At 52.0% G+C, this 25,920-nt stretch overlaps 1 protein-coding gene across 1 annotated transcript in view; it reads left to right on the top strand.

The window, feature by feature from the left end:
• The first annotated feature begins 271 nt into the window (after window positions 1–271).
• The window catches only part of LOC306774571 (B-cell lymphoma/leukemia 11A-like), a 42,143-nt gene continuing 16,494 nt past the window's right edge, over window positions 272–25,920 (top strand). Inside the window, exons 1-2 of the mRNA XM_079264666.1 lie at window positions 272–395; window positions 6,684–7,076. Coding sequence (XP_079120792.1) covers window positions 341–395; window positions 6,684–7,076 — 448 coding nt within the window. The 5' untranslated portion in view covers window positions 272–340. The remainder of the gene's footprint in view (window positions 396–6,683; window positions 7,077–25,920) is intronic.

The following is a 25,920-nucleotide window of genomic DNA, read 5'->3' as shown; positions in this document are numbered from 1 at the left end:
TGAGTGTCCATGCCCCCCTCCCCGCCCCCCGGCTTAGCCCTGCCCATGTCTCCATGTCTCAGTCCAGTCTGACGTTCAAGTTCGCGGCAGCGTCACGTCCGCACTTGAACTTGCAGCTCCGTGGGCTTGGACGTACCCCCCCCCCACCACCCCCACCACCCCCCATCACCCTGTCTCTGAGAAAAGTCATGAAGAGCTGCACTCAGCCCGTGGCGCGTTCCGCATCACGCGCACTGTGATCCGCAGTTCGCCGTCTGGAGGACAGATGATTCCGTGGAGGCTCCACGCAGGAACGGATCTCCCGATGTGAACTCAGCTGAAGAGCCGCCACGAAGACAGCATGTCGCGCCGCAAGCAAGGCAACCCGCAGCACCTGAGCAAGCGGGACTTCTCACGTAAGTGGGCTGGTTCTGGTTCTGATTCCTGGCTGTGTTCTGAGTCTCCGTGGTGGTGGTGGTGGGGGGGGGGGGGGGGGTCTGGACGGACATCCACCCAAACACCTCCGACACGCAGCGTGTGCGTAAAGCAGCTTCTAAGAGAACTTTCAGCCTGATGGAAACTGGACTTCTGGAACACCAGGCTTTCTGCGCCATGAAAGGACACGCGCGAGCTTCGCGGACCTCTGGCTGCACGTGAAGGCAGCACGGACCTCTGGCTGTACGTGAAGGCAGCACGGACCTCTGGCTGCACGTGAAGGCAGCACGGACCTCTGGCTGTACGTGAAGGCAGCACGGACCTCTGGCTGCACGTGAAGGCAGCACGGACCTCTGGCTGCACGTGAAGGCAGCACGGACCTCTGGCTGCACGTGAAGGCAGCACGGACCTCTGGCTGTACGTGAAGGCAGCACGGACCTCTGGCTGCACGTGAAGGCAGCACGGACCTCTGGCTGCTGCCTTCACGTGCAGGTTCACGCACCGCTGGGAGACCTGCGCCGTTAGAAGTTCCTGCCCAGGTGTTTTACAGATGTTTGGCCGGCTGGGAGGCAGGACGGGGTGTTTACGTGTTTACGTGCCCACTTGTCCGCGGGTTAGGGGCAGAAGTGGCTTTACGCACGTGCACGTCTGATCCACGCAGTCCTGCTGGGAGAGACTGACAGCAGCCGCTTTCATCACTGCTCTGCGCGTGAGCTGGCGTGGACGCAGAAAACTCGCGTGTTTTCAGAGCTGAAGGTGAAGCTCATCTGGGTGAAAGCATGTCCGCGCGGAGCGCGTGCGCCTCAGATTTCCGTCCTGCAGCACGCGGCGCGTTGCCGGTAGGGGGCGCACTGTGGTCCTTCTGCACCTTCCGAACGTGAACTTGATCACTTTATGGCTGTGCACGCGCACGCGCAGAAAGAAGGGAGGAATATTTGATGCTTTTCTTTTGTCAGAGGAAACAAAGTTCAGATAGAAAAGCTGCGTGCACGTGCACGCGCACAAAACCCTGCTATGCTACCAGCTGCTCTGCGTCCAGTCTGGTCCGTTTGACCACGTGCAGCGGGTCACATGAAGGTATTGATCCTCACGGACCCATACTGGACCACGCGGACCCATACTGGACCACACGGAACCATACTGGACCACACGGACCCATACTGGACCACACGGACCCATACTGGACCACACGGAACCATACTGGACCACACGGACCCATACTGGACCACACGGACCCATACTGGACCACACGGAACCATACTGGACCACACGGACCCATACTGGACCACACGGACCCATACTGGACCACGCGGATCCATACTGGACCACATGGAACCATACTGGACCACATGGACCCATACTGGACCATGCGGACCCATACTGGACCACACGGAACCATACTGGACCACACGGACCCATACTGGACCACACGGACCCATAGTGGACAACGCGGACCCATACTGGACCACATGGAACCATACTGGACCACATGGACCCATACTGGACCACACGGACCCATACTGGACCACATGGACCCATACTGGACCACAGGGAACCATACTGGACCACTCGGACCCATACTGGACCACGCGGACCCATACTGGACCACGCGGACCCATACTGGACCACATGGAACCATACTGGACCACACGGACCCATACTGGACCATGCGGACCCATACTGGACCACAGGGAACCATACTGGACCATGCGGACCCATACTGGACCACAGGGAACCATACTGAACCACACAGACCCATACTGGACCACACGGACCCATACTGGACCACGCGGACCCATACTGGACCACATGGAACCATACTGGACCATGCGGACCCATACTGGACCACACGGACCCATACTGGACCACACGGACCCATACTGGACCACACGGACCCATACTGGACCATGCGGACCCATACTGGACCACAGGGCCCCATACTGGACCATGCGGACCCATACTGGACCACACTGACCCATACTGGACCATGCGGACCCATACTGGACCATGCGGACCCATACTGGACCACGCGGACCGATACTGGACCATGCGGACCCATACTGGACCACAGGGAACCATACTGGACCATGCGGACCCATACTGGACCACGCGGACCCATACTGGACCACGCGGACCCATACTGGACCACGCGGACCCATACTGGACCACAGGGAACCATACTGGACCATGCGGACCCATACTGGACCATGCGGACCCATACTGGACCACGCGGACCCATACTGGACCACGCGGACCCATCCTGGACCATGCGGACCCATACTGGACCACAGGGAACCATACTGGACCATGCGGACCCATACTGGACCACTCGGACCCATACTGGACCACGCGGACCCATACTGGACCACGCGGACCCATACTGGACCACATGGAACCATACTGGACCACACGGACCCATACTGGACCATGCGGACCCATACTGGACCACAGGGAACCATACTGGACCATGCGGACCCATACTGGACCACTCGGACCCATACTGAACCACACAGACCCATACTGGACCACACGGACCCATACTGGACCACGCGGACCCATACTGGACCACACGGACCCATACTGGACCATGCGGACCCATACTGGACCACAGGGCCCCATACTGGACCATGCGGACCCATACTGGACCACACTGACCCATACTGGACCATGCGGACCCATACTGGACCACGCGGACCCATACTGGACCACACGGACCCATACTGGACCACACGGACCCATACTGGACCATGCGGACCCATACTGGACCACATGGACCCATACTGGACCACAGGGACCCATACTGGACCACGCGGACCCATACTGGACCACGCGGACCCATACTGGACCACATGGACCCATACTGGACCACGCGGACCCATACTGGACCACGCGGACCCATACTGGACCACGCGGACCCATACTGGACCACATGGACCCATACTGGACCACGCGGACCCATACTGGACCACATGGACCCATACTGGACCACATGGACCCATACTGGACCACGCGGACCCATACTGGACCACATGGACCCATACTGGACCACATGGACCCATACTGGACCATGCGGACCCATACTGGACCACATGGACCCATACTGGACCACGCGGACCCATACTGGACCACGCGGACCCATACTGGACCACATGGACCCATACTGGACCACATGGACCCATACTGGACCACGCGGACCCATACTGGACCACATGGTACCATACTGGACCACATGGACCCATACTGGACCACGCGGACCCACACTGGACCATGCGGACCCATACTGGACCACATGGAACCATACTGGACCACACGGACCCATACTGGACCATGCGGACCCATACTGGACCACATGGACCCATACTGGACCACATGGACCCATACTGGACCACGCGGACCCATACTGGACCACATGGTACCATACTGGACCACATGGACCCATACTGGACCACATGGACCCATACTGGACCACACGGACCCATACTGGACCACATGGACCCATACTGGACCACACGGACCCATACTGGACCACATGGTACCATACTGGACCACATGGACCCATACTGGACCACACGGACCCATACTGGACCACATGGTACCATACTGGACCACATGGACCCATACTGGACCACACGGACCCATACTGGACCACATGGTACCATACTGGACCACACGGACCCATACTGGACCACACGGACCCATACTGGACCACACGGACCCATACTGGACCACGCGGACCCATACTGGACCACATGGACCCATACTGGACCACGCGGACCCATACTCGACCACATGGACCCATACTCGACCACATGGACCCATACTGGACCACATGGACCCATACTGGACCACGCGGACCCATACTGGACCACATGGACCCATACTGGACCACATGGACCCATACTGGACCACGCGGACCCATACTGGACCACATGGACCCATACTGGACCACATGGACCCATACTGGACCACATGGACCCATACTCGACCACATGGACCCATACTGGACCACATGGACCCATACTGGACCACGCGGACCCATACTGGACCACATGGACCCATACTGGACCACGCGGACCCATACTGGACCACATGGTACCATACTGGACCACATGGACCCATACTGGACCACATGGACCCATACTGGACCACGCGGACCCATACTGGACCACACGGACCCATACTGGACCACATGGTACCATACTGGACCACATGGACCCATACTGGACCACATGGACCCATACTGGACCACATGGTACCATACTGGACCACACGGACCCATACTGGACCACATGGACCCATACTGGACCACGCGGACCCATACTGGACCACACGGACCCATACTCGACCACATGGACCCATACTCGACCACATGGACCCATACTGGACCACGCGGACCCATACTGGACCACATGGACCCATACTGGACCACGTGGACCCATACTGGACCACATGGACCCATACTGGACCACGCGGACCCATACTGGACCACACGGACCCATACTGGACCACATGGACCCATACTCGACCACATGGACCCATACTGGACCACATGGACCCATACTGGACCACACGGACCCATACTGGACCACATGGACCCATACTCGACCACATGGACCCATACTGGACCACATGGACCCATACTGGACCACGCGGACCCATACTGGACCACATGGACCCATACTGGACCACATGGACCCATACTGGACCACGCAGACCCATACTCGACCACATGGACCCATACTGGACCACATGGACCCATACTGGACCACATGGACCCATACTCGACCACATGGACCCATACTGGACCACACGGACCCATACTGGACCACATGGACCCATACTGGACCACATGGACCCATACTGGACCACGCGGACCCATACTGGACCACGCGGACCCATACTGGACCACATGGACCCATACTGGACCACGCGGACCCATACTGGACCACATGGTACCATACTGGACCACATGGACCCATACTGGACCACATGGACCCATACTGGACCACGCGGACCCATACTGGACCACACGGACCCATACTGGACCACATGGTACCATACTGGACCACATGGACCCATACTGGACCACATGGACCCATACTGGACCACATGGTACCATACTGGACCACATGGACCCATACTGGACCACACGGACCCATACTGGACCACATGGTACCATACTGGACCACACGGACCCATACTGGACCACACGGACCCATACTGGACCACATGGACCCATACTGGACCACATGGACCCATACTGGACCACATGGACCCATACTGGACCACGCGGACCCATACTGGACCACATGGACCCATACTGGACCACGCGGACCCATACTGGACCACATGGACCCATACTGGACCACGCGGACCCATACTGGACCACGCGGACCCATACTGGACCACGCGGACCCATACTGGACCACGCGGACCCATACTGGACCACATGGACCCTCGCAGAGACTCCAGATGAGTTGTCTGGTTGGATAAAAGCCCAGTAGGCCCCAAACTGGGAATTCTGGCAGAGGTCTGAAGAAAACAGGTTATGTTTCAGTTTCCCGCCTTGTTTGGTGTGAAAGCGTTGGATTTGAAGGTGTTTCAACCCGACCCGACCTTGCCTGACCCGGCCCGACACTCCCGTGCTGGTTAAGATAAGCTCCAGTAAAATAGCCTTCATCTTTAATGAATATTTAAGTACCCCCCCCCCCACCGCCACCTTCCCATCCGACCTGAAGGCCGTAGCGACGGCGGAATTCTTCACATCTCAGCGTCCCGGCGCCGTTTACTGTGCGGCTCGGTTTCGTCTCTCTCCGCTCGTCTCTCCGTCGGTACTTCAGGGACCTACTCCACATCCAACCCCTCAATGTCTAACCTTGGTTCACAAGATCCCAGCACTTTTAACGAAATGGGGTCCAATCATCTTGAACTCAAATTAGAATCTATTTTTTGATTCTCAGAGGTGTTAGGTTCATTAAAAAGCCAGATTGGCAGCACAATAAAGAGGGTCAAGCAACTTAATCGTTTGCTGGCTGCAAGCTGAATGTGTCGGTCCTTATCGAAGCTGTCTGTCTGTTGCTTCCCTTGCTACAGCTGTGACACACACCCTTAGAGCCTGGCCTTGTTCTTGCAGATGTGTGAGAATGTATTTTCCTCGTGCACGACTCATTAAAGCGCCTGTGCATTGCCTCCCTGACCCTTTTGTTTACAAGCTGTTGGCCGTCACAGCCCTCTGTAACAACGCCTTCTCCTCTTTTCTGCTCATGCAGCTGAGCCGCTGTCAGGTGTTTCACCAGAAGAAGACTCTCAGGACTCCCCCAGGCTTGGAGTGGCTCAGGGTGAGCCCCTGAAAGGGGACCAGGACCTGCTGACCTGCGGCCAGTGCCACGCCCGCTTTCCCCTTGCTGACATCCTGCTGTTCATTGAACACAAGCGGAGGCAGTGCCACGGCGGCCTCTGTGTGGACAAACCTCTGGACAGACCACCGTCCTCGCCCCTCGCCTCACCCCTCTCCACGTCCTCCTCACACTCACTAACCCAACATCAGCAGACGAGGAGGGGGCACCAACCGGTGGAGGTGGCTGTTCAGGTGTCTCCGCAGGATGAGGATTGTTTATCTGCTCCCTTGCAAGGAATAATCCCCAAGCAGGAGAACGTCACAGGTAAACACACAGGATGGGCGCCGTGTGACAAAAGCAGGCAGAACGCATGTGAAGGGAGACTTTCCAGGTGTGGAGGTGTGTGAAGGTTAATGTGGAGTTGCTTCTGCTGGTGGGGATGAAGACCAGTCGCTTCCCAACCATCACGAGGAAAAACAAAGAAGAGCTGATTTCTCTGCATCACAGATGTGCTCAGATCCTTCACATCCTCTCTCATGTGGTGTTCAGAGATTTATCTGGCTTATTACACGGTCATACGCCATCTCCTTGGCTTATTACACGGTCATACGCCATGTCCCTGGCTTATTACACGGTCATACGCCATGTCCCTGGCTTATTACACGGTCATACGCCATGTCCCTGGCTTATTACACGGTCATACGCCATGTCCCTGGCTTATTACACGGTCATACGCCATGTCCCTGGCTTATTACACGGTCATACGCCATGTCCCTGGCTTATTACACGGTCATACGCCATGTCCCTGGCTTATTACACGGTCATACGCCATGTCCCTGGCTTATTACACGGTCATACGCCATGTCCCTGGCTTATTACACGGTCATACGCCATCTCCTTGGCTTATTACACGGTCATACGCCATGTCCCTGGCTTATTACACGGTCATACGCCATGTCCCTGGCTTATTACACGGTCATACGCCATGTCCCTGGCTTATTACACGGTCATACGCCATGTCCCTGGCTTATTACACGGTCATACGCCATGTCCCTGGCTTATTACACGGTCATACGCCATGTCCCTGGCTTATTACACGGTCATACGCCATGTCCCTGGCTTATTACACGGTCATACGCCATCTCCTTGGCTTATTACACGGTCATACGCCATGTCCCTGGCTTATTACACGGTCATACGCCATCTCCTTGGCTTATTACACGGTCATACGCCATGTCCCTGGCTTATTACACGGTCATACGCCATGTCCCTGGCTTATTACACGGTCATACGCCATGTCCCTGGCTTATTACACGGTCATACGCCATGTCCCTGGCTTATTACACGGTCATACGCCATGTCCCTGGCTTATTACACGGTCATACGCCATGTCCCTGGCTTATTACACGGTCATACGCCATGTCCCTGGCTTATTACACGGTCATACGCCATGTCCCTGGCTTATTACACGGTCAGACGCCATGTCCCTGGCTTATTACACGGTCATACGCCATGTCCCTGGCTTATTACACGGTCATACGCCATGTCCCTGGCTTATTACACGGTCATACGCCATGTCCCTGGCTTATTACACGGTCATACGCCATGTCCCTGGCTTATTACACGGTCATACGCCATGTCCCTGGCTTATTACACGGTCATACGCCATCTCCTTGGCTTATTACACGGTCATACGCCATGTCCCTGGCTTATTACACGGTCATACGCCATGTCCCTGGCTTATTACACGGTCATACGCCATGTCCCTGGCTTATTACACGGTCATACGCCATGTCCCTGGCTTATTACACGGTCATACGCCATGTCCCTGGCTTATTACACGGTCATACGCCATGTCCCTGGCTTATTACACGGTCATACGCCATGTCCCTGGCTTATTACACGGTCATACGCCATCTCCTTGGCTTATTACACGGTCATACGCCATGTCCCTGGCTTATTACACGGTCATACGCCATCTCCCTGGCTTATTACACGGTCATACGCCATGTCCCTGGCTTATTACACGGTCATACGCCATGTCCCTGGCTTATTACACGGTCATACGCCATGTCCCTGGCTTATTACACGGTCATACGCCATCTCCTTGGCTTATTACACGGTCATACGCCATGTCCCTGGCTTATTACACGGTCATACGCCATGTCCCTGGCTTATTACACGGTCATACGCCATGTCCTTGGCTTATTACACGGTCATACGCCATGTCCCTGGCTTATTACACGGTCATACGCCATGTCCTTGGCTTATTACACGGTCATACACTCCTCCGCGCCTGTAAACACTCTGATGCTAAAAGTAAAAAGCGATACAGAAGAATGTAATGATCTGTCAGCAGAGAAGTGTTTATTTGAGGAAGTCTGAAGCCACTAATTGTCAGTTTTTTCTTGATCTGAGTAATTCAGAATTTTCAGGCAGCTGCTTGGTTTGTTGGTCGTCCATGGGGGCTAAATGAGGCTCTCTGCAAACATGGCTGCTCCTTATGACTGCTTTATAGACTGGGTTGGATTTCTGACCAGCTCATCTCAGTGTTTGTTCTCTTCCTTCCCCCGGGGGCCGATGGCGGGCGCCAGACGTCAAGCCAGTTTGGACTAAACGCGTGGAGGACCCGGTGATGCATTAGCACCACAGCTTAGCATCAGCCGCTGCTTCAGAAGCCTCCTGCCGTACAGAATGACCGCTGCTCATTACTTTACCATCTCTGTTTACACACACACACACACACACACACACACATATATATATATATATATATATATATATATATATATATATATATATATATATATATATATATATATATGTATATATATATATATATATATATATATCTGCACATCCTTACACACACATCTGACATGCCTCCTGGCCTTGTCAGCTGTTCAGACATGCTTTGCTCGTTCAGATCATCATGCAGCAGAGGTATCATAAGGTCAGTGTTACTGCGAGCAGAGCGTTATTTATCAGCTGTAAGCTTCTGGACTAAAACCTGTTGTTTAACGATGATTAATTTATGTTTATGATAATTTATGAGTCCGACCTGATCTCATCTGGTTTCTATGTTCCAACATCAGACCTGTAGAAACCTGAAGATCTGAATTCAGCTGAAATACGGTTCGATTGGTTGTTTCACGAAAACGTCTTCTCAGGACGCTCCAGAGACGTGCCAAGTCCCTCCTTAGTAACAAACAGCCGAGCTACAGCAAACCGGTGGTGTCAGATCATTTCAGTAGGAGTTGAAGCAGCTTCTGAGCTCGAGGCGTCCACATCAGTGGCACGTGGACGTGCCCCCCCTCGCTGTAGGACTGATGGATCCAGACTGGCAGTGCCAGTGAGCCACCCTGTCCTCCATATGCTAGCTGCCATGTTCTTTCACCCTGCTCAGTTAGAGGCAGACACTGCTGAGGTGTCTCAATACATACTGTCCCGTCCCTGCAGTTTATAAAGCAAAGGCTGAGACTGGAGGGGTTGGGGGGGGGGCTGTCTGTAATAGAGCCGGAGCTGGAGATGAAGGGACAGCTGAGGCCGTCTGGGGGTCTCATGTCTGCAGCTGGGTCTGGGGTCTGCAGCCGTTAGGGGGCCGGGGCCGCATGCTGCCGTCATTTGCATGATAAACATTGTAAGATATGCAGAGAGACGTCGCAGCTTGTCTACAGATTATGGATGGCCCAGAAAGAAAGCAGATGATGCTTTCTCAACCCGTGGTTGGGTGGTCTGTCTCAGAGCTGATCAATCTTCTCTTCATATTCACAGGAATTATTATTTTATTGGCTGGATTTGATGGTGAAACAGGAAGTTACTGTAAATGCTGACCTTCCATCGTTATGACGGATATGTGTTCACAGTGGATGCTCTGTGTGTCCTGGACGCTGGAATTACAGCAGAAATCCTTCTTTTACGGTACGGTTAGTAAGTCTGCATACCGCCGGTCTGTTCCAGTGTACAGTGTCCAGCAGACGTGTGTGTGTGTGTGTGTGCAGACGTACGCTGTGTCTTTCTGTGATCACGTTAACTGATGGTGAAAAGGCCCAGATGCCGTGATGATTGGCTCTCCATCGTCTGACTCCACGCCGACGGTCCGGTCGCTCTGGCCTCGGAGAAAATCCCTCCTATTTTTGGCTCCACTAAGTTTTAATGAAGGTGAACAGGAACGGTTTTAAGGATGAATTTTTCATAAGAGGTATGTTTTGTATTCTGAAGCCAAGCTTGAAACGTTGTCGGAGGAGATTTGTCGGCTTTGTTGTCGGATTAAATGTTGGGAACTCTGACGGAAGACTTCTGGATGTTTACATGCTGCTGTTAATGCATGTGTACATGCACACGTCTGTGTGGCTGTGCGAGTGCGGTTTGACCACTTAAATGGTTTATAGCTTTCTATGCATGTGTGTGTGTGTGTGTGTGTGTTTGTTAAAGCTTTTACTACCCTGAGCAGCCTGAACATGAAAGAGTCTTTGACTTGGCAAGCCTCGCCTGAGGACACCCCTCTGTGGACCATGCCAGGCTAGACTTGGCACACACCGGTGGGCCTGAAAGACAGGCTGGGCCTAAACGTGTGTGTGTGTGTGTGTGTGTGTGTGTGTGTGTGTGTTACAGCAAGTCAGAATTGGTGTATCTATTTTATGAGTTCATAAGGTAAAATGTTCATTGAGATGGCAGTTATGTGTGTGTGACTGAAAGTGGCGGTGTGTGTCCGTGTGTGTGTGTGTGTGTGTGTGTGTGTGTGTGTGTGTGTCTGTCCTCGGGGCTCCTGGCCTGGGCTTCCTGTGTGTCTGTTTGTCTTCTAACAACCCCTGCATTACAGCCTCGGGCCATTCAGGTGGAGGCTTGTTGAAGTATGCACACAAACACACAAACACACACTAACATGCACAGGACACACAAGCAGAGGCGCGTGAAGTGCACACACACACACACACACACACACACACACACACACACACACACACACAGAGCGTTTTATGGGCACAACAATGAAGCGTGTTCCCTGACAGCTCCCCTCTTGCTGCGAACTCCCTCCTGTGTTTTGTCTGGAAGAAATGTGATGTGGAGCGGCGCCATGATGTGTTGGGAGTTGATGCGGTCTGTCGGAAACATATGATCCTTATTTTAGCCCCCCCCCCCCCCCCCCCCCCCCCCCACTGCCACATCACCATGGATGGAGAGCATCCTCAGGAATCAGCGTGTCTGGCCGTCACATCTCGGGGTCGGGGGTCACCTGACAGCGTCCAGGCCTGTCAGCTGCCGGCTTCACCACCTGCAGGTTAATGACTTTATTTTTAGACAGAACAGGAACATAGAAGAAGTCCAGAGCGACAGACACGATGAGAATCACAACCCTGAAAACGTTCCTGTAGGTTCCATCTTTATCTGGCTTCCAACTGGAATCATAGCTGGGAATGTCATCTCAACCTTCGCTGCTCCTGTTGTGACTGTGGAGTTGGAGGCGGCAGCGCTGCAGCTTCGTTGCTTTGTCTTCCTGACTCCCACAGAGATAATGCTGAAGCCGCGGTGGCGAGGGCATCATGTCCGCCTGGATCCGCTGGTCCTGCTCACTCTCATCCTCTCCAGTGTTCCCATTTTGCGCGTTGGACCTTTTTCTGCCTCGGCTCTCATGGCTCAGTTTGAGTTGTTGTACCATCGGTGTGAGGGTGGGTGGTCAACTGCAGCTGTGTCTCAGCCGCCTTATCTCAACCATAAAGATCCAGAACAGAGTGTCTGATGTCACACACAGTCTCACAGCCGTGTGTGTGTGTGTGTGTGTGAAAATCTCAGTGTTTTACCAAGCAAACGATGTCTGTATATTAATGTGGAGCTTCGTCCTCCGGGGTGCTAATCGCTAATCGCTCACATCACGCAGACATTTGATCTTAAATTCAAATCCCACATCTTTTAAATGTTGATCAGGAGATAACAACATCCATTCATCTGTGTTAGAGCGGGTCTAAATGAAGTGATTAGAGCCACTTCGGCCTGAGATGGAACTGGTGAAATGCAGTTTGCTTTAACAGAAAGCTCCCAGCCTGGCACGGTGACGCTGATCACGGATGCATGCGTGTGCACACATGCTCACACCTCCACTCCATCCCCCACACTAAACTGACCCCCAGCTCTCATTTCACACATGCACACACATTCATACATGCACGCTCCTGTCCCAGGCAGCCTTTACTTTTGCAGTCTGAATCTCACTGATAACATGCTGGCGCCCTCATTTAAATTTGAAGCGCTTCTTTAATCTTCAAAGGCCTGATTGCTTTATGAATATGCATGGACTGAGCTGACTCTCACTTCATTACCTTGTTGTAAATTCTAATGACCATTAGGGCCCCGCGCCGTAATTGCCAATTGTTTTGCATTTTTGATTAGCCCATTACCGGAGCACATTCTGAACATGTCTGCCTGCCAGGCCACAGCAAGAAGAGAAGGGAGGGCGAAGAACGCCGGCGTGATGGCGACGGAAAGGCAGCACATGCTAGGCTGTGTGTTAGGGTTTGTGAGGATTGTCTGAAAGTGTTGCCTGGGAAGGGAGGTGGGAGTAAAAGACCTGTAGACCTGGATGTTCTATAAACAGGTTCTGGAGTGCATGTGTCTCTCTGCATGTGTGTTTGTTGACCGGATGTCTGCCTAACCGGACGTGCATCTCCAAGTTTGCGTGCAGCTCTGTTGGCTGGGATGGACGGAGTGCTGGAAGTTCTGGAAGTGCATCCCAACGTCGGGGACTAATGAAACATTGATGCTTCCCAGCAGAATGGCATTGCTCTGCAACAACTTGATAACATCTAATGGATTATTTAGCTCTCTCAAACCTGCTGCCCCCCCCCCCCCAAGCTGCAGCTGCCGGGGTTTTGGGGCTGATGGGGTGGCTGTTTGTCACAATGATGCAAAAAGACAAAGAAGAATGAAAGAGGAGAAAACTGGAAACTGTTTGGGTGACGGTTGTGGGTGCCTGGAGGGACTTTTCTGCACAAGTCTGCATGTTGCTGGGTGGAAACTGGAGCTGTTGCAAAACACACAGCCTAACTACTCTGGAACAGTGTGTCAGATGTTTCTGTCCATTTTCCATCCTATTCCAGCTCAGAGTTGTGGGGAAGCTGGAGTCAGAAAGCAGCTAGCAGGGGGGGTTAGGGTTAGGTAGCGTGGTGCACCCACCATGGCAGGCCCAGCCCAGCGCAGAGCTTTGGTAAAAATAAACCAACCCCAGGTAAAGGTGTGATGTTATTTTCAGATGTGGGAGTTTTGCTGCTTTTTGCTTCATATTGATGAGATTCAGGAAAGATTCCGGCATCGTTGTGCAGACAGGAATTCCCTTCAGTCTCTCCTGCGTTCCACTCACCATCTCTGCAGAGTTTACACACAGCTTCCAGGCCTGCTGTCAGTCTCTAATTCCCAGACTATTAAGCTGTTGACAGTTTGGTTAATCGTCCCGCAGTTTGACTGGAGGGGGACGAGGGAGAGGTCATGCCGTCTCCATGCTCACGTTCAGTTTGTCTCCTTTAAGGCTGGCGGGCTCTCCTAGCTGGGGAGGAGCCGTGGGGGGGGGGGGGGGCGCAGACACAATGGGGAAACCGTCCAGTTCAGGTCAGCTAGCGCAGGCAGCTAGTTAGCATTAGCTGGGGGGTTGTCTGGTCTCTGTCCAGCTCGGTCAACCCGTGTGGACGGACTGAGAGACGGACGTAGAGCTGCAGCAGAGCCGCATGATAGATGGCTTCGTTAAAGGGTCCCAGGGTGTCCCTGGACTTGAAGCACTCTGTTTATGTTGAATAGGAGGGGGGGCAGAGAAAGGGAGTGGAGGAAGAGGGAGAGGGCCTGGATGGGGGTTGGGGAGGTTAAGGGGGGGTCGTGAGCAGGCTCTGCAGCTGAAAGGGGAAGGGGGGGGGTTGGGGCGGCTCTGCTCGTAGCTGTCCATTAACAGATGAACTTGGCAATGATCCAGGCCTCAAAGGTCTTGAGACACACACACACACAGATGCATGGTTCCCTGGTACCTGCTGACTATGGATGGAATGCCACCGCGGGTCTTTTTTGTCCGGCGGCGAAAGAGGACACGTCTCTGGTTCACCTCCGTCAGAACCGGTTCAGACCGGTTGGCCAGGCGAAGGAGGCAGACGGACAGGCCTCGTTGCCCTCCTCCTCCTCCTCCTCCTCCTCCTCCTGTTTTCCAGGCTTTAGAGGAGGAAATGGAGAGAAGCTCTAACCTGAGGGCGCAGGACAATGTGGAGAGGAGAAGAAAGAAGCGAGCGAGCGTGGGAACAGCTGGGAAGAGCAGGGAGGAGTGTTTGCTTGCTGCTGCTGTACTTTTGATGCGGCAACATGAGCTTAACGCCACTGCAGCCATTGTGTCCTGAAAACATTCCAGCCAACTGGAGAACTGGGAGGAACTGGGAGGAACTGGGAGGATACTGAAGATGCACATGTTGTGCTGTGGAAGGGAGAAACCTTCTGTGTGTCAGCTCCACTGGAACGCAGGTCTCATCCTGGAAATGAATCCGTTGCAGGGATGGAAATGTGTTTGTGAAGACGCTGCTTCCTTCTTAAAGCTTCTCAGATGGAAGCTGCTGGCTGCCGCCGTCAGGACTTCTGTCACGGCGTTTCCTGGACACAGCGGAGGCTGGACTGCTGACATGTTTAGACAACGTACAGCAGAAATATTTGGTCTTCTTCGTACTTTCTGCGATTCACCTGATGTCAAACAGTTTCAGTAAATTATTGATTAAAAACTACATGATCAAAATAAAAGCTTCTGCTAAATGACTGTAGAACGAAACATTAGATAACTATGTTTATTTCTGTCTCTCCCTTTCTTTGCACCCGTCTTCCTCTCCCAGTCTGTGTCTTCATGTCTTCTTTCTGTCTTCATGCTGGGATTTGAGTCTTCGATGAAAGGATGAAAAGTTGGAGGTGGTCCGGTAGAACCCGGCTCCTATTGGCCACGTTTACATGAGAATTTTAATTCTGAATAAAAGTTCAATCTGAAGAAAAGTGACCAAACACCGAAATCTCAATGTGAAGTCCGTTCTGAATGAACCTAATTCTGCAGAGAGTGTCTGGTCTATTTTAAATCTGAGCTGATGAATTCCTCCATCCTTCATTTGGCTCCGAGTTATTCCCGATGGCTCTGAGCGCGCTCCTCACCTCGTCCCGTCCCGGTGACGCACATATTCCGCCTGGTGTTTTGCCTCCTGTCCTCGGTAGTCTGTCTTCCTCCTCAGCTGCTGTGAAAAGTGAAGTTTGCTCGTGTCAAAATTAGAATAAAATAACGGTGAAACTGGAACTATCTAGTGTTTCATGTTCCGACTGAAAAGACGAGAAGCAGAAAGTAAAGTTTGATCATTTACAGTGGACGCCAGTATGTCCGTCCTCTGTCCAATAAGAACCCTTCCCACCCCACCGATCTACAGAGGAACGCCATGTTTCCATGTAAACCCACAGGAGAATGATTTCATTCTGAATTATTCAATTAGAATGAAAAACACGACGTCTTTGTTTCGCTTGTTTCGTTCTCTTTGTTAGAAAATGGGAAATTCTTATGAAGATAAATGCTTGGTTGTACAAACATCTTCAGATGTTTCAGATCATCAGAAGTCCTAAAAGGTGTCACATATAAAATATGTGTGTGTGTGTGTGTGTGTGTGGTTTAACCTGAGGACGGTGGACAGACGTTCTGACATCTTGTGTCAGAGGATGGAGAGAGTCTGTATGTAGAAATCATATGAATGCTGCAGGGTAAACATGGATAATGTATGTTTCCACGTTCTTCTGTGTGTGTGTGTGTGTGTGTGTGTGTGTGTGTGTTCCCATGTAAATGAATGCAATCCCATTTGCATGTATTACACACATGCCCAGATTAGTTTATTATTTGTTGAAAAGAATTTCTTTCTTTTTATCTTCCAGCCTTCCAGCTCTGCTTTTTATCTGAGAAACGTGTTTTCTCCTTTCAGAACACTTTGTGGCTACTTTGGTTCAGAGGCCAACTAAATATCTTGCTTCTCTGTGTACGTGTGTGTGTGTGTGTGTGTGTGTGTGTGTGTAAGTGCATGAGATGATGGCTGTTTTTACAATGCCCCCTGCTAATTTGCATATGTATATGTGCAGATTGTATGAGAAGAGCTCTCACACTTAGAGCAGTTGGATGGGGAGGATGGCGGGGGCAGTTGCAAGGCTTGTGTGTATGGTTTATGCATGCATGTGTGTGTGTGTGTTTATTAAAGAGAGGTCTTGTTGGTGCTTTCACTCACCCCCACCCCAGACAAAGCCGGTCACTACTCCCAGATGGTAGTCTGCTCTCTCCGGCCATGTGTCTGGTATGTGTGTGTGTGTGTGTGTGTGTGTGTGAGTGTGTGTGTGTGTGTGTGTGCATTGTGGATGGAGACTGGGAGACTAATAAAAAGACGAGAATGATTGAAAAAAAATTTGCAAGTGAGAGTTACTTTCATTAGATTAAGCAGATGATGCTTGTGTGTGTATGCGTGTATATATATATATATATATATATATATATATTTATTTATATATATATATATATATATATATATATATATATATATATATATATATATATATATATATTTATATATATATATATATATATATGTATGCGTGCGTGTGTATATATATATATATATATATATATATATATATATATATATATATATATATATATATATATATATATATATATATATATATATATGTATATATATATATATATGTAAATATGCATGGCTGTGAGAAGCGTGAGACCTTCTGTTCTTTCCTTGTCTCTGACGGGACTGGGAGTGGACCAGTGAGTTCTGCCGCTTTGTGCTGAAAATGCTGCAGGATCCGTAATTCAGGACAGATGGACAGAGATGGAAATGGACAGAAGAAGAGAATGTGAGGATTGAGGGTTAGAGTGGCAGAGGGATGAGATGGAAAGGGATTGAAGAGCACAGATAATGACTGGCTACTCTTTGTTCGAGTGTAGATGACCCGGAGATGCCCGTGCATGTCTGCTATTGAGGTCAGCAGTAAAGGGTGGGCATCAGGGTTACGTTTACTCCAACTGTCTGCAGCAGCATAATGAATGATAAGGTTGGGTTTGATTGAGGAGAACATGGCGGAACAGTTTTCTACTTTGGAGGTGCAAGGTGAAAATTTGGAGACTAGTTCTTCTAAAGGTGCATTCCCATCAGGATAGTCCGCTAGACCTCGATTGGAGACTCAGTCCGACTGGAGACTCGGTCCGACTGGGGACTCGGTCCGGTCGGGGACTCGGTCCGACTGGGGACTCGGTCCGACTGGGGACTCGGTCCGGTCGGGGACTCGGTCCGACTGGAGACTCGGTCCGACTGGGGACTCGGTCCGACTGGGGACTCGGTCCGACTGGGGACTCGGTCCGGTCGGGGACTCGGTCCGACTGGAGACTCGGTCCGACTGGGGACTCGGTCCGGTCGGGGACTCGGTCCGGTTGGGGACCCGGTCCAGCTGTAGGGGGGTGTATCCATGCGGACCGTGTTCACGCTGCACTTTGGTGAAACCAGCCAAACCATTAGAATAATATCTCCCCATTCCCACCAGAGGTGGCGCTGCACTAGTATTTAGCAGAAGAGAGGACCAGACCGACGTGAAGAAGAAAACTCTGTTTCCTCCACCTGCCAGTTAAACATGGAGACCAAACTATGGCTGTTTTGGGTTTTTATTGTGTCTTATGCAAGTATCCTGCAGAAATCCACTGCAACAATGGACGCAGTATGAACACCAGACGAGGCAGAGGACCCTTAACGCCATCGCTATGGATTTACCTACAATGCAATGCTACGCCACATGCAGGAAGGGACTTGGTTTGTAGTCCGCTTCCTGTGTTTGGTCTGCTTGGAACGGACAGAGACCTGCGTTTGTAGACGGACCGAGTCCGTTTCTTTCGTCCGAATTTAAATTAGTTTGGTGCGTTCACATTTCCTGGTGTCCTGGTGTCCTGGTGTAATGGTGTCCTTGTGTCCTGGTGTAATGGTGTCCTGGTGTAATGGTGTCCTTGTGTCCTGGTGTAATGGTGTCCTGGTGTCCTGGTGTAATGGTGTCCTGGTGTCCTGGTGTCCTGGTGCCCTGGTGCCCTGGTGCCCTGGTGTCCTGGTGTCCTGGTGTCCTGGTGTCCTGGTGCCCTGGTGCCCTGGTGCCCTGGTGTCCTGGTGTAATGGTGTCCTGGTGTCCTGGTGTAATGGTGTCCTGGTGTCCTGGTGTCCTGGTGCCCTGGTGCCCTGGTGCCCTGGTGCCCTGGTGTCCTGGTGTAATGGTGTCCTGGTGTAATGGTGTCCTGGTGTAATGGTGTCCTTGTGTCCTGGTGTAATGGTGTCCTGGTGTCCTGGTGTAATGGTGTCCTGGTGTAATGGTGTCCTGGTGTAATGGTGTCCTGGTGCCCTGGTGCCCTGGTGTCCTGGTGTCCTGGTGCCCTGGTGCCCTGGTGTCCTGGTGTCCTGGTGCCCTGGTGCCCTGGTGCCCTGGTGTAATGGTGTAATGGTGTCCTGGTGTCCTGGTGTCCTGGTGCCCTGGTGCCCTGGTGCCCTGGTGTCCTGGTGCCCTGGTGCCCTGGTGCCCTGGTGTCCTGGTGTCCTGGTGCCCTGGTGTAATGGTGTAATGGTGTCCTGGTGTCCTGGTATCATGATGTCTTAGTGTCCTGGTGTCCCTCGGATGGTGTGTGTGTTAAACGAGGCCTGCAGGCGTGTTAAGATGGGACGACTATCTCTAGCTTGGACAGAGTCCATCTTCTCTGACCTTGATGTTAGTTTTCCTTGTTTTTCCAAACGTAAACACATCAGGACTGACAGACAGACCGGAAGTGATCCTCTCATGGTTTTCTGCTCCTCTGTGAACACGGGGCAGAGGCGTTGGGTTTCAACATTCACTGTGTGCATGAACAAAGTCAGGTTAACTCAGATGGAGTGTGCATTTCTCACCCCCCGCACCTCCCTCCCCAGCCTTTCTCTGCTCTCCTACTCGTCAGACTGGTTCTGTCTCCCTTTCAAGCCAAACCTTTCTTCTTTTCTTGACCACGTAGGTTTTTGTTATCACACAGGAAAGCAGACTCCCTTCTGACGAGCCTTTAGCCCAGAGTTCAAAGTGCCAAGATAACCATTCTGTGTTTATACCTTTATTGAGGGAAGCTGCTCTCTGGCAGGGAGTTCTGTCCATGCTGGACATGTCCTGGTCTCCCCAGGCTCTGCTCCTGCACTGCTCTGCCAAGTTGCAGGGCCAGATTGCCTGTAATAGGCCTGCCATTTTCCTCTCATCATCTGTCAGCACTCTGGATCCAACTGCAGGGTCCAAAGGGGGCTTCCACTCTCCAATTAAAAAGGTTAATTTGCCCCCACCCCACTTTGCTTTCTATGTCTTCATTGGCACACATTTGTGTCTGTGTTGCTTCCCTGTGAATTTTGATCATTTCTAACATCAGATGGTTTTTATGGCTGTTTTTCCAGGTGAACGTCCATTAGCATTAGCATTACCATTCAGGCCACCATCTTTATGTAATGAACTAAATGGCTTCAAAGGGCCTTTTGTAGCCTCATCCAAACAGTTCATGTTTGCTTCTTATTCATATCACTTCCATTGAAATCAGCAGTTTTCTTTAAATCAGCAGGAGAATAAAGGAATAGCCTGATATTTTAAAAATGGATTTGTATTTTAATTTTAAGGTTAGATGAGACGATTTAAAAAAAATGTTCTTCACATGGCTCAGACTGTGGAAACTGCTGAGCTGGACGGGTGTAGGAGTACGAGTCTGACAAACCTGCTTGTTGTGGAAGACGAAGATATTGGAAGACGCTTGTTTCTGTCCGTTAGCGCCGTTTGTTTCTGTCCGTGAAAGCCGCTCGTTTCTGTCAGTGCCGCTCATTTCTGTCTGTTAGCACCGCTCGTTTCTGACTGTTAGCGGCGCTTGTTTCTGTCCGTTAGCGGCGCTCGTTTCTGTCCGTTAGCGCTGTTCGTTTCTGTCCGTTAGCGGCGCTCATTTCTGTCTGTTAGCACCGCTCGTTTCTGACTGTTAGCGGCGCTTGTTTCTGTCCGTTAGCGGCGCTCGTTTCTGTCCGTTAGCGCTGTTCGTTTCTGTCCGTTAGCGGCGCTCGTTTCTGTCCGTTAGCGGCGCTCGTTTTGTCCGTTAGCACCGCTCGTTTCTGTCCGTGAGCACCGCTCGTTTCTGTCCGTGAGCACCGCTCGTTTCTGACTGTTAGCGCCGCTTGTTTCTGTCCGTGAGCACCGCTCGTTTCTGACCGTTAGCACCGCTCGTTTCTGTCCGTTAGCGCCGCTTGTTTCTGTCCGTGAGCGCCGCTCTTTTCTGTCCGTTAAAGCCGCTCGTTTCTGTCAGTGCCGCTCATTTCTGTCTGTTAGCACCGCTCGTTTCTGACTGTTAGCGGCGCTTGTTTCTGTCCGTTAGCGGCGCTCGTTTCTGTCCGTGAGCACCGCTCGTTTCTGTCCGTGAGCACCGCTCGTTTGTGTCCATGAGCACCGCTCGTTTCTGTCCGTGAGCACCGCTCGTTTCTGACTGTTAGCGGCGCTTGTTTCTGTCCGTTAGCGGCGCTCGTTTCTGTCTGTTAGCGCTGTTCGTTTCTGTCCGTTAGCGGCGCTAGTTTCTGTCCGTTAGCGGCGCTCGTTTTGTCCGTTAGCACCGCTCGTTTCTGTCCGTGAGCACTGCTCGTTTCTGTCCGTGAGCACCGCTCGTCTCTGTCCGTGAGCACCGCTCGTTTCTGTCTGTTAGCGCCGCTCGTTTCTGTCCAATAGTGCCGTATGTTTCTGTCCGTTAGCGCCGCTCGTTTCTGTCTGTTAGCGCCGCTCGTTTCTGTCCGTTAGCGGCGCTTGTTTCTGTCCGTTAGCGCCATATGTTTTTGTCCGTTAGCGCCGCTAGTTTCTGTCCATTAGCGCCGCTCGTTTCTGACCGCTGGAGCCGCTCGTTTCTGTCCAATAGTGCCGTATGTTTCTGTCCGTTAACGCCATATGTTTCTGTCCGTTAGCGCTGCTTGTTTCTGTCCGTTAGCACCGCTCGTTTCTGTCCATTAGTGCCGCTCGTTTCTGTCCGTTAGCGCCGCTCGTTTCTGTCCGTTAGCGCTGCTTGTTTCTGTCCGTTAGCGCCGCTCGTTTCTGTCCGTTAGCGCTGCTTGTTTCTGTCCATTAGTGCCGCTCGTTTCTGTCCGTTAGCGCCGCTCGTTTCTGTCCGTTAGCGCTGCTTGTTTCTGTCCGTTAGCGCCGCTCGTTTCTGACCATTCTGTCCTTTGGTGAATCAGAGCAGCATATTGACATGAAGAATTACTTTTTAAATGATAAAGCTGGGATGGAAATATTTTCTCATTCCTCAGAGTTTGTTAAATTATAATTTATTTCTTTTTAGACTCCAGGCCTGTTTGTAGCGGGCGTCCTTTACCTACATGGTGTGGGACAGAAATGTTGCTCTTATTGGCTCCTTTAAAAATCATGCAGATCCACAAAAACAAAGAAATGATTGTAATATCTGTCAAATAGATTTAAGGTGGATTTCTGGTGTACACTGACAATAAACTGAACAAAGCTTTTAATCTTATTCCATCACAAATGTAATGAAAGATGATAATAAACAGGAAATATAAATGCAGCTACATAATGTTACCTTCACAAATCAGTTGCATATCACCTGCTCCTCGGGGCGGCAGGACACCGGACAGAACCGGGGCTTACTCCTGATAGGTGACATGATTAACATGAGCTAATGACTTGGAAGGATGAACAGTAGCAAAGGATAGCAGATGGAGATGGAGGGAAGAAGGAGAATGTTGTCTGGCTCCCGTCGCACCACTGAGGACATGATTCTGGACTGGGAGAACAGGCCAGGTCCCGTGCACCAGCGACAGCGGCAAGACCTCTTCGGTTACACAAAATGTCGGCCTGTTTGCTGCGGAGAGGGACGTTATTAGTGCTATTTCGCCTTCGTTATGTGAGCATAGTGCTTTTAGTATCCCTGTTCGAGTGGCTGACAGACACTTGAGTTTCTGCAGCAGATTAAATGAAATTTTAGCAGCTTTTTCTTGGGGCCAGGCCATAAAACTGCACAAAGGAAGCAGCTGCCACTAATGTAATCTAGAATGGAGTACTGCGGTGTAAAGCTGTCCTCCACTCTTTTGTTTTTACCTTCTTCTCCACTTCACAGCTTTTAATGCTGTTCATCACACCATTCAGCATCACCGTAAAGTCGTGAAAAAACGAAATTCAGTCTTTTAAGTCAGGTTTCAAGTCTCAGGACACGAAAAAAAAATCCATTTGCAGGTCTAAGTAAAAACAACCTCAGGTGAATAACTTCATAGTTCATATTTAATCAGACCATTTCTTATTGAAATAAAGCAGCAAAACGCTGAAGCAGACTGGAAAACGCTTGTAGGGTTAGGGTTAGGCTGGACCACCAGCAACAAGTCAGGGATCTTTTTCAGCGTGTTTTTTACAGGAACTTCCTCCACACTTTGCAGACTGTGTTTCTGCACCTTCACTCTTCTTTTTCACTTGCTCTGCTTTAGATCTGCCATGTTCGGCTTCTTCGTTCTGTAACATGACCTTTATGTCAAGCTTTAGCTGTCGGACAGATGGATTCACACTGACTCCAGAACAGTGTTTATCAGTCCAGATCCTCACTGCCTGGATGTGTTACACCCTGTCTACACATAAACGCCATAACTTTTCCCTTTGTTTATCTGAAAAATCAAAACAGAATGAAAAGAGCCTGTCCACAGCAGTGGCATGGAGCTATCTCCATGCAGGAAAAACAGAAAGGAGCAGGAACGGTGCGGTGAACATGCCAGGCCTGGAGTGGGCAGTGAAACTCGACACACCCAGCTGTGCACTGCGTCCTTATAAGACCAGAACACACAACGACAGTGGCGTAGAGAGCCAGCTTCCTCTTTCTGGGACATGTAACCGATGTGTCTTCGCTGGTGGTAGAAAAGCTCGACCAGACACGGGTTCCTCTTCAACAGGTCAGATACAGCAGCAGAAACATGACACAGAGGCCCGCTTCTCGACGGTTAAGGGTCGGAGTACGCCACTGGAAGACCACGTGCAGAATGTAATCGTTGCCTAGAGATTCCAGTTCCTGTTTACACCGACAGGATTCGCCCGGCACCGGAGGAACGCTTCACCCTGGAGGCTGTTGCCAAATCTTTGCAGTTTTATTCAACCGTGATGCCAGAACACAACAAAATCTTTGTTTCTTCACCGTTTCAGCATCATGCTGTAAACTGACCCTGGGAGGGAATCCAGCTTTCACACACTTGAAATAAACAAATGCTTCTATAACAGGCTGACAAAAAACTTGATCGGGGAGTTAATTAATCCGAGTTGGGTGGTTGGTGCAGGCCTCTCCATTCAGATGCTCCTTAGATGAAAGAATCTGCTTCTAAAACAGGACAGCAGTTTCTGAACTGGCAGAACTGGTCTAGAATACTTTGGTACACAGAGGAGTCCACGGTTCCCTTAGGACACGTCCACATCAGCGGTTCTGATCCCAATCCGAGTCCGTTTGCTCGGAAAGTCGCTTCGTTTGGGGAAATGTGAACGCACCAAACCAGTTCTGATTCAGACTAAAGAAACGGACTCGGTCCGTCTACAAACGCAGGTCTCTGTCCGTTCCAAGCAGACCAAACACAGGAAGCGGACTACAAACCAAGTCCCTTCCTGCATGTGGCGTAGCGTTGCATTGTGGGTAAATCCATAGCGATGGCGTTAAGGGTCCTCTGCCTCGTCTGGTGTTCATACTGCGTCCATTGTTGCAGTGGATTTCTGCAGGATACTTGCATAAGACACAATAAAAACCCAAAACAGCCATAGTTTGGTCTCCATGTTTAACTGGCAGGTGGAGGAAACAGTTTTCTTCTTCACGCCGGTCTGGTCCTCTCTTCTGCTAAATACTAGTGCAGCGCCACCTCTGGTGGGAATGGGGAGATATTATTCTACTGGTTTGGCTGGTTTCACCAAAGTGCAGCATGAACACGATCCTCATGGATACACCCCCCTACAGCTGGACCGGGTCCCCAACCAGACCGGGTCCCCAACCAGACCGAGTCCCCAGTCGGATCGAGTCCCCAGTCGGACCGAGTCTCCAGTCGGACCGAGTCTCCAGTCGGACCGAGTCCCCAGTCGGACCGAGTCTCCAGTCGGACCGAGTCTCCAGTCGGATCGAGTCTCCAGTCGGACCGAGTCTCCAGTCGGACGGAGTCCCCAGTCGGATCGAGTCTCCAGTCGGACCGAGTCTCCAGTCGGACCGAGTCTCCAGTCGGATCGAGTCTCCAGTCGGACCGAGTCTCCAGTCGGATCGAGTCCCCAGTCGGATCGAGTTCCCAGTCGGACCGAGTCTCCAGTCGGACCGAGTCTCCAGTCAGACCGAGTCTCCAGTCGGACGGAGTCCCCAGTCGGACCGAGTCTCCAGTCGGACCGAGTCTCCAGTCAGACCGAGTCTCCAGTCGGACCGAGTCTCCAGTCGGACCGAGTCCCCAGTCGGACCGAGTCCCCAGTCGGACCGAGTCTCCAGTCGGACCGAGTCCCCAGTCGGACCGAGTCTCCAGTCGGACCGAGTCTCCAGTCGGACTGAGTCCCCAGTCGGACCGAGTCGGATCGAGTCTCCAGTCGGACCGAGTCTCCAGTCGGACCGAGTCCCCAGTCGGATCGAGTCTCCAGTCGGACCGAGTCTCCAGTCGGACCGAGTCTCCAGTCGGACCGAGTCCCCAGTCGGATCGAGTCTCCAGTCGGACCGAGTCTCCAGTCAGACCGAGTCCCCAGTCGGACCGAGTCTCCAGTCGGACCGAGTCTCCAGTCGGACCGAGTCCCCAGTCGGACCGAGTCTCCAGTCGGACCGAGTCTCCAGTCGGACCGAGTCCCCAGTCGGACCGAGTCCCCAGTCGGACCGAGTCTCCAGTCAGACCGAGTCCCCAGTCGGACCGAGTCTCCAGTCGGACCGAGTCTCCAGTCGGACCGAGTCCCCAGTCGGATCGAGTCCCCAGTCGGACCGAGTCCCCAGTCGGACCGAGTCTCCAGTCGGACCGAGTCTCCAGTCGGACCGAGTCCCCAGTCGGACCGAGTCTCCAGTCGGACCGAGTCTCCAGTCGGACCGAGTCTCCAGTCGGACCGAGTCTCCAGTCAGACCGAGTCCCCAGTCGGACCGAGTCTC

This window comes from Telmatherina bonti, assembly GCF_933228915.1.
Source record: "Telmatherina bonti genome assembly, chromosome: 3".
Lineage (NCBI taxonomy): Eukaryota > Metazoa > Chordata > Actinopteri > Atheriniformes > Telmatherinidae > Telmatherina > Telmatherina bonti.
The sequence above is the reverse complement of the archived record's forward strand: the minus strand, read 5'-3'. Positions and strand labels throughout refer to the sequence as shown.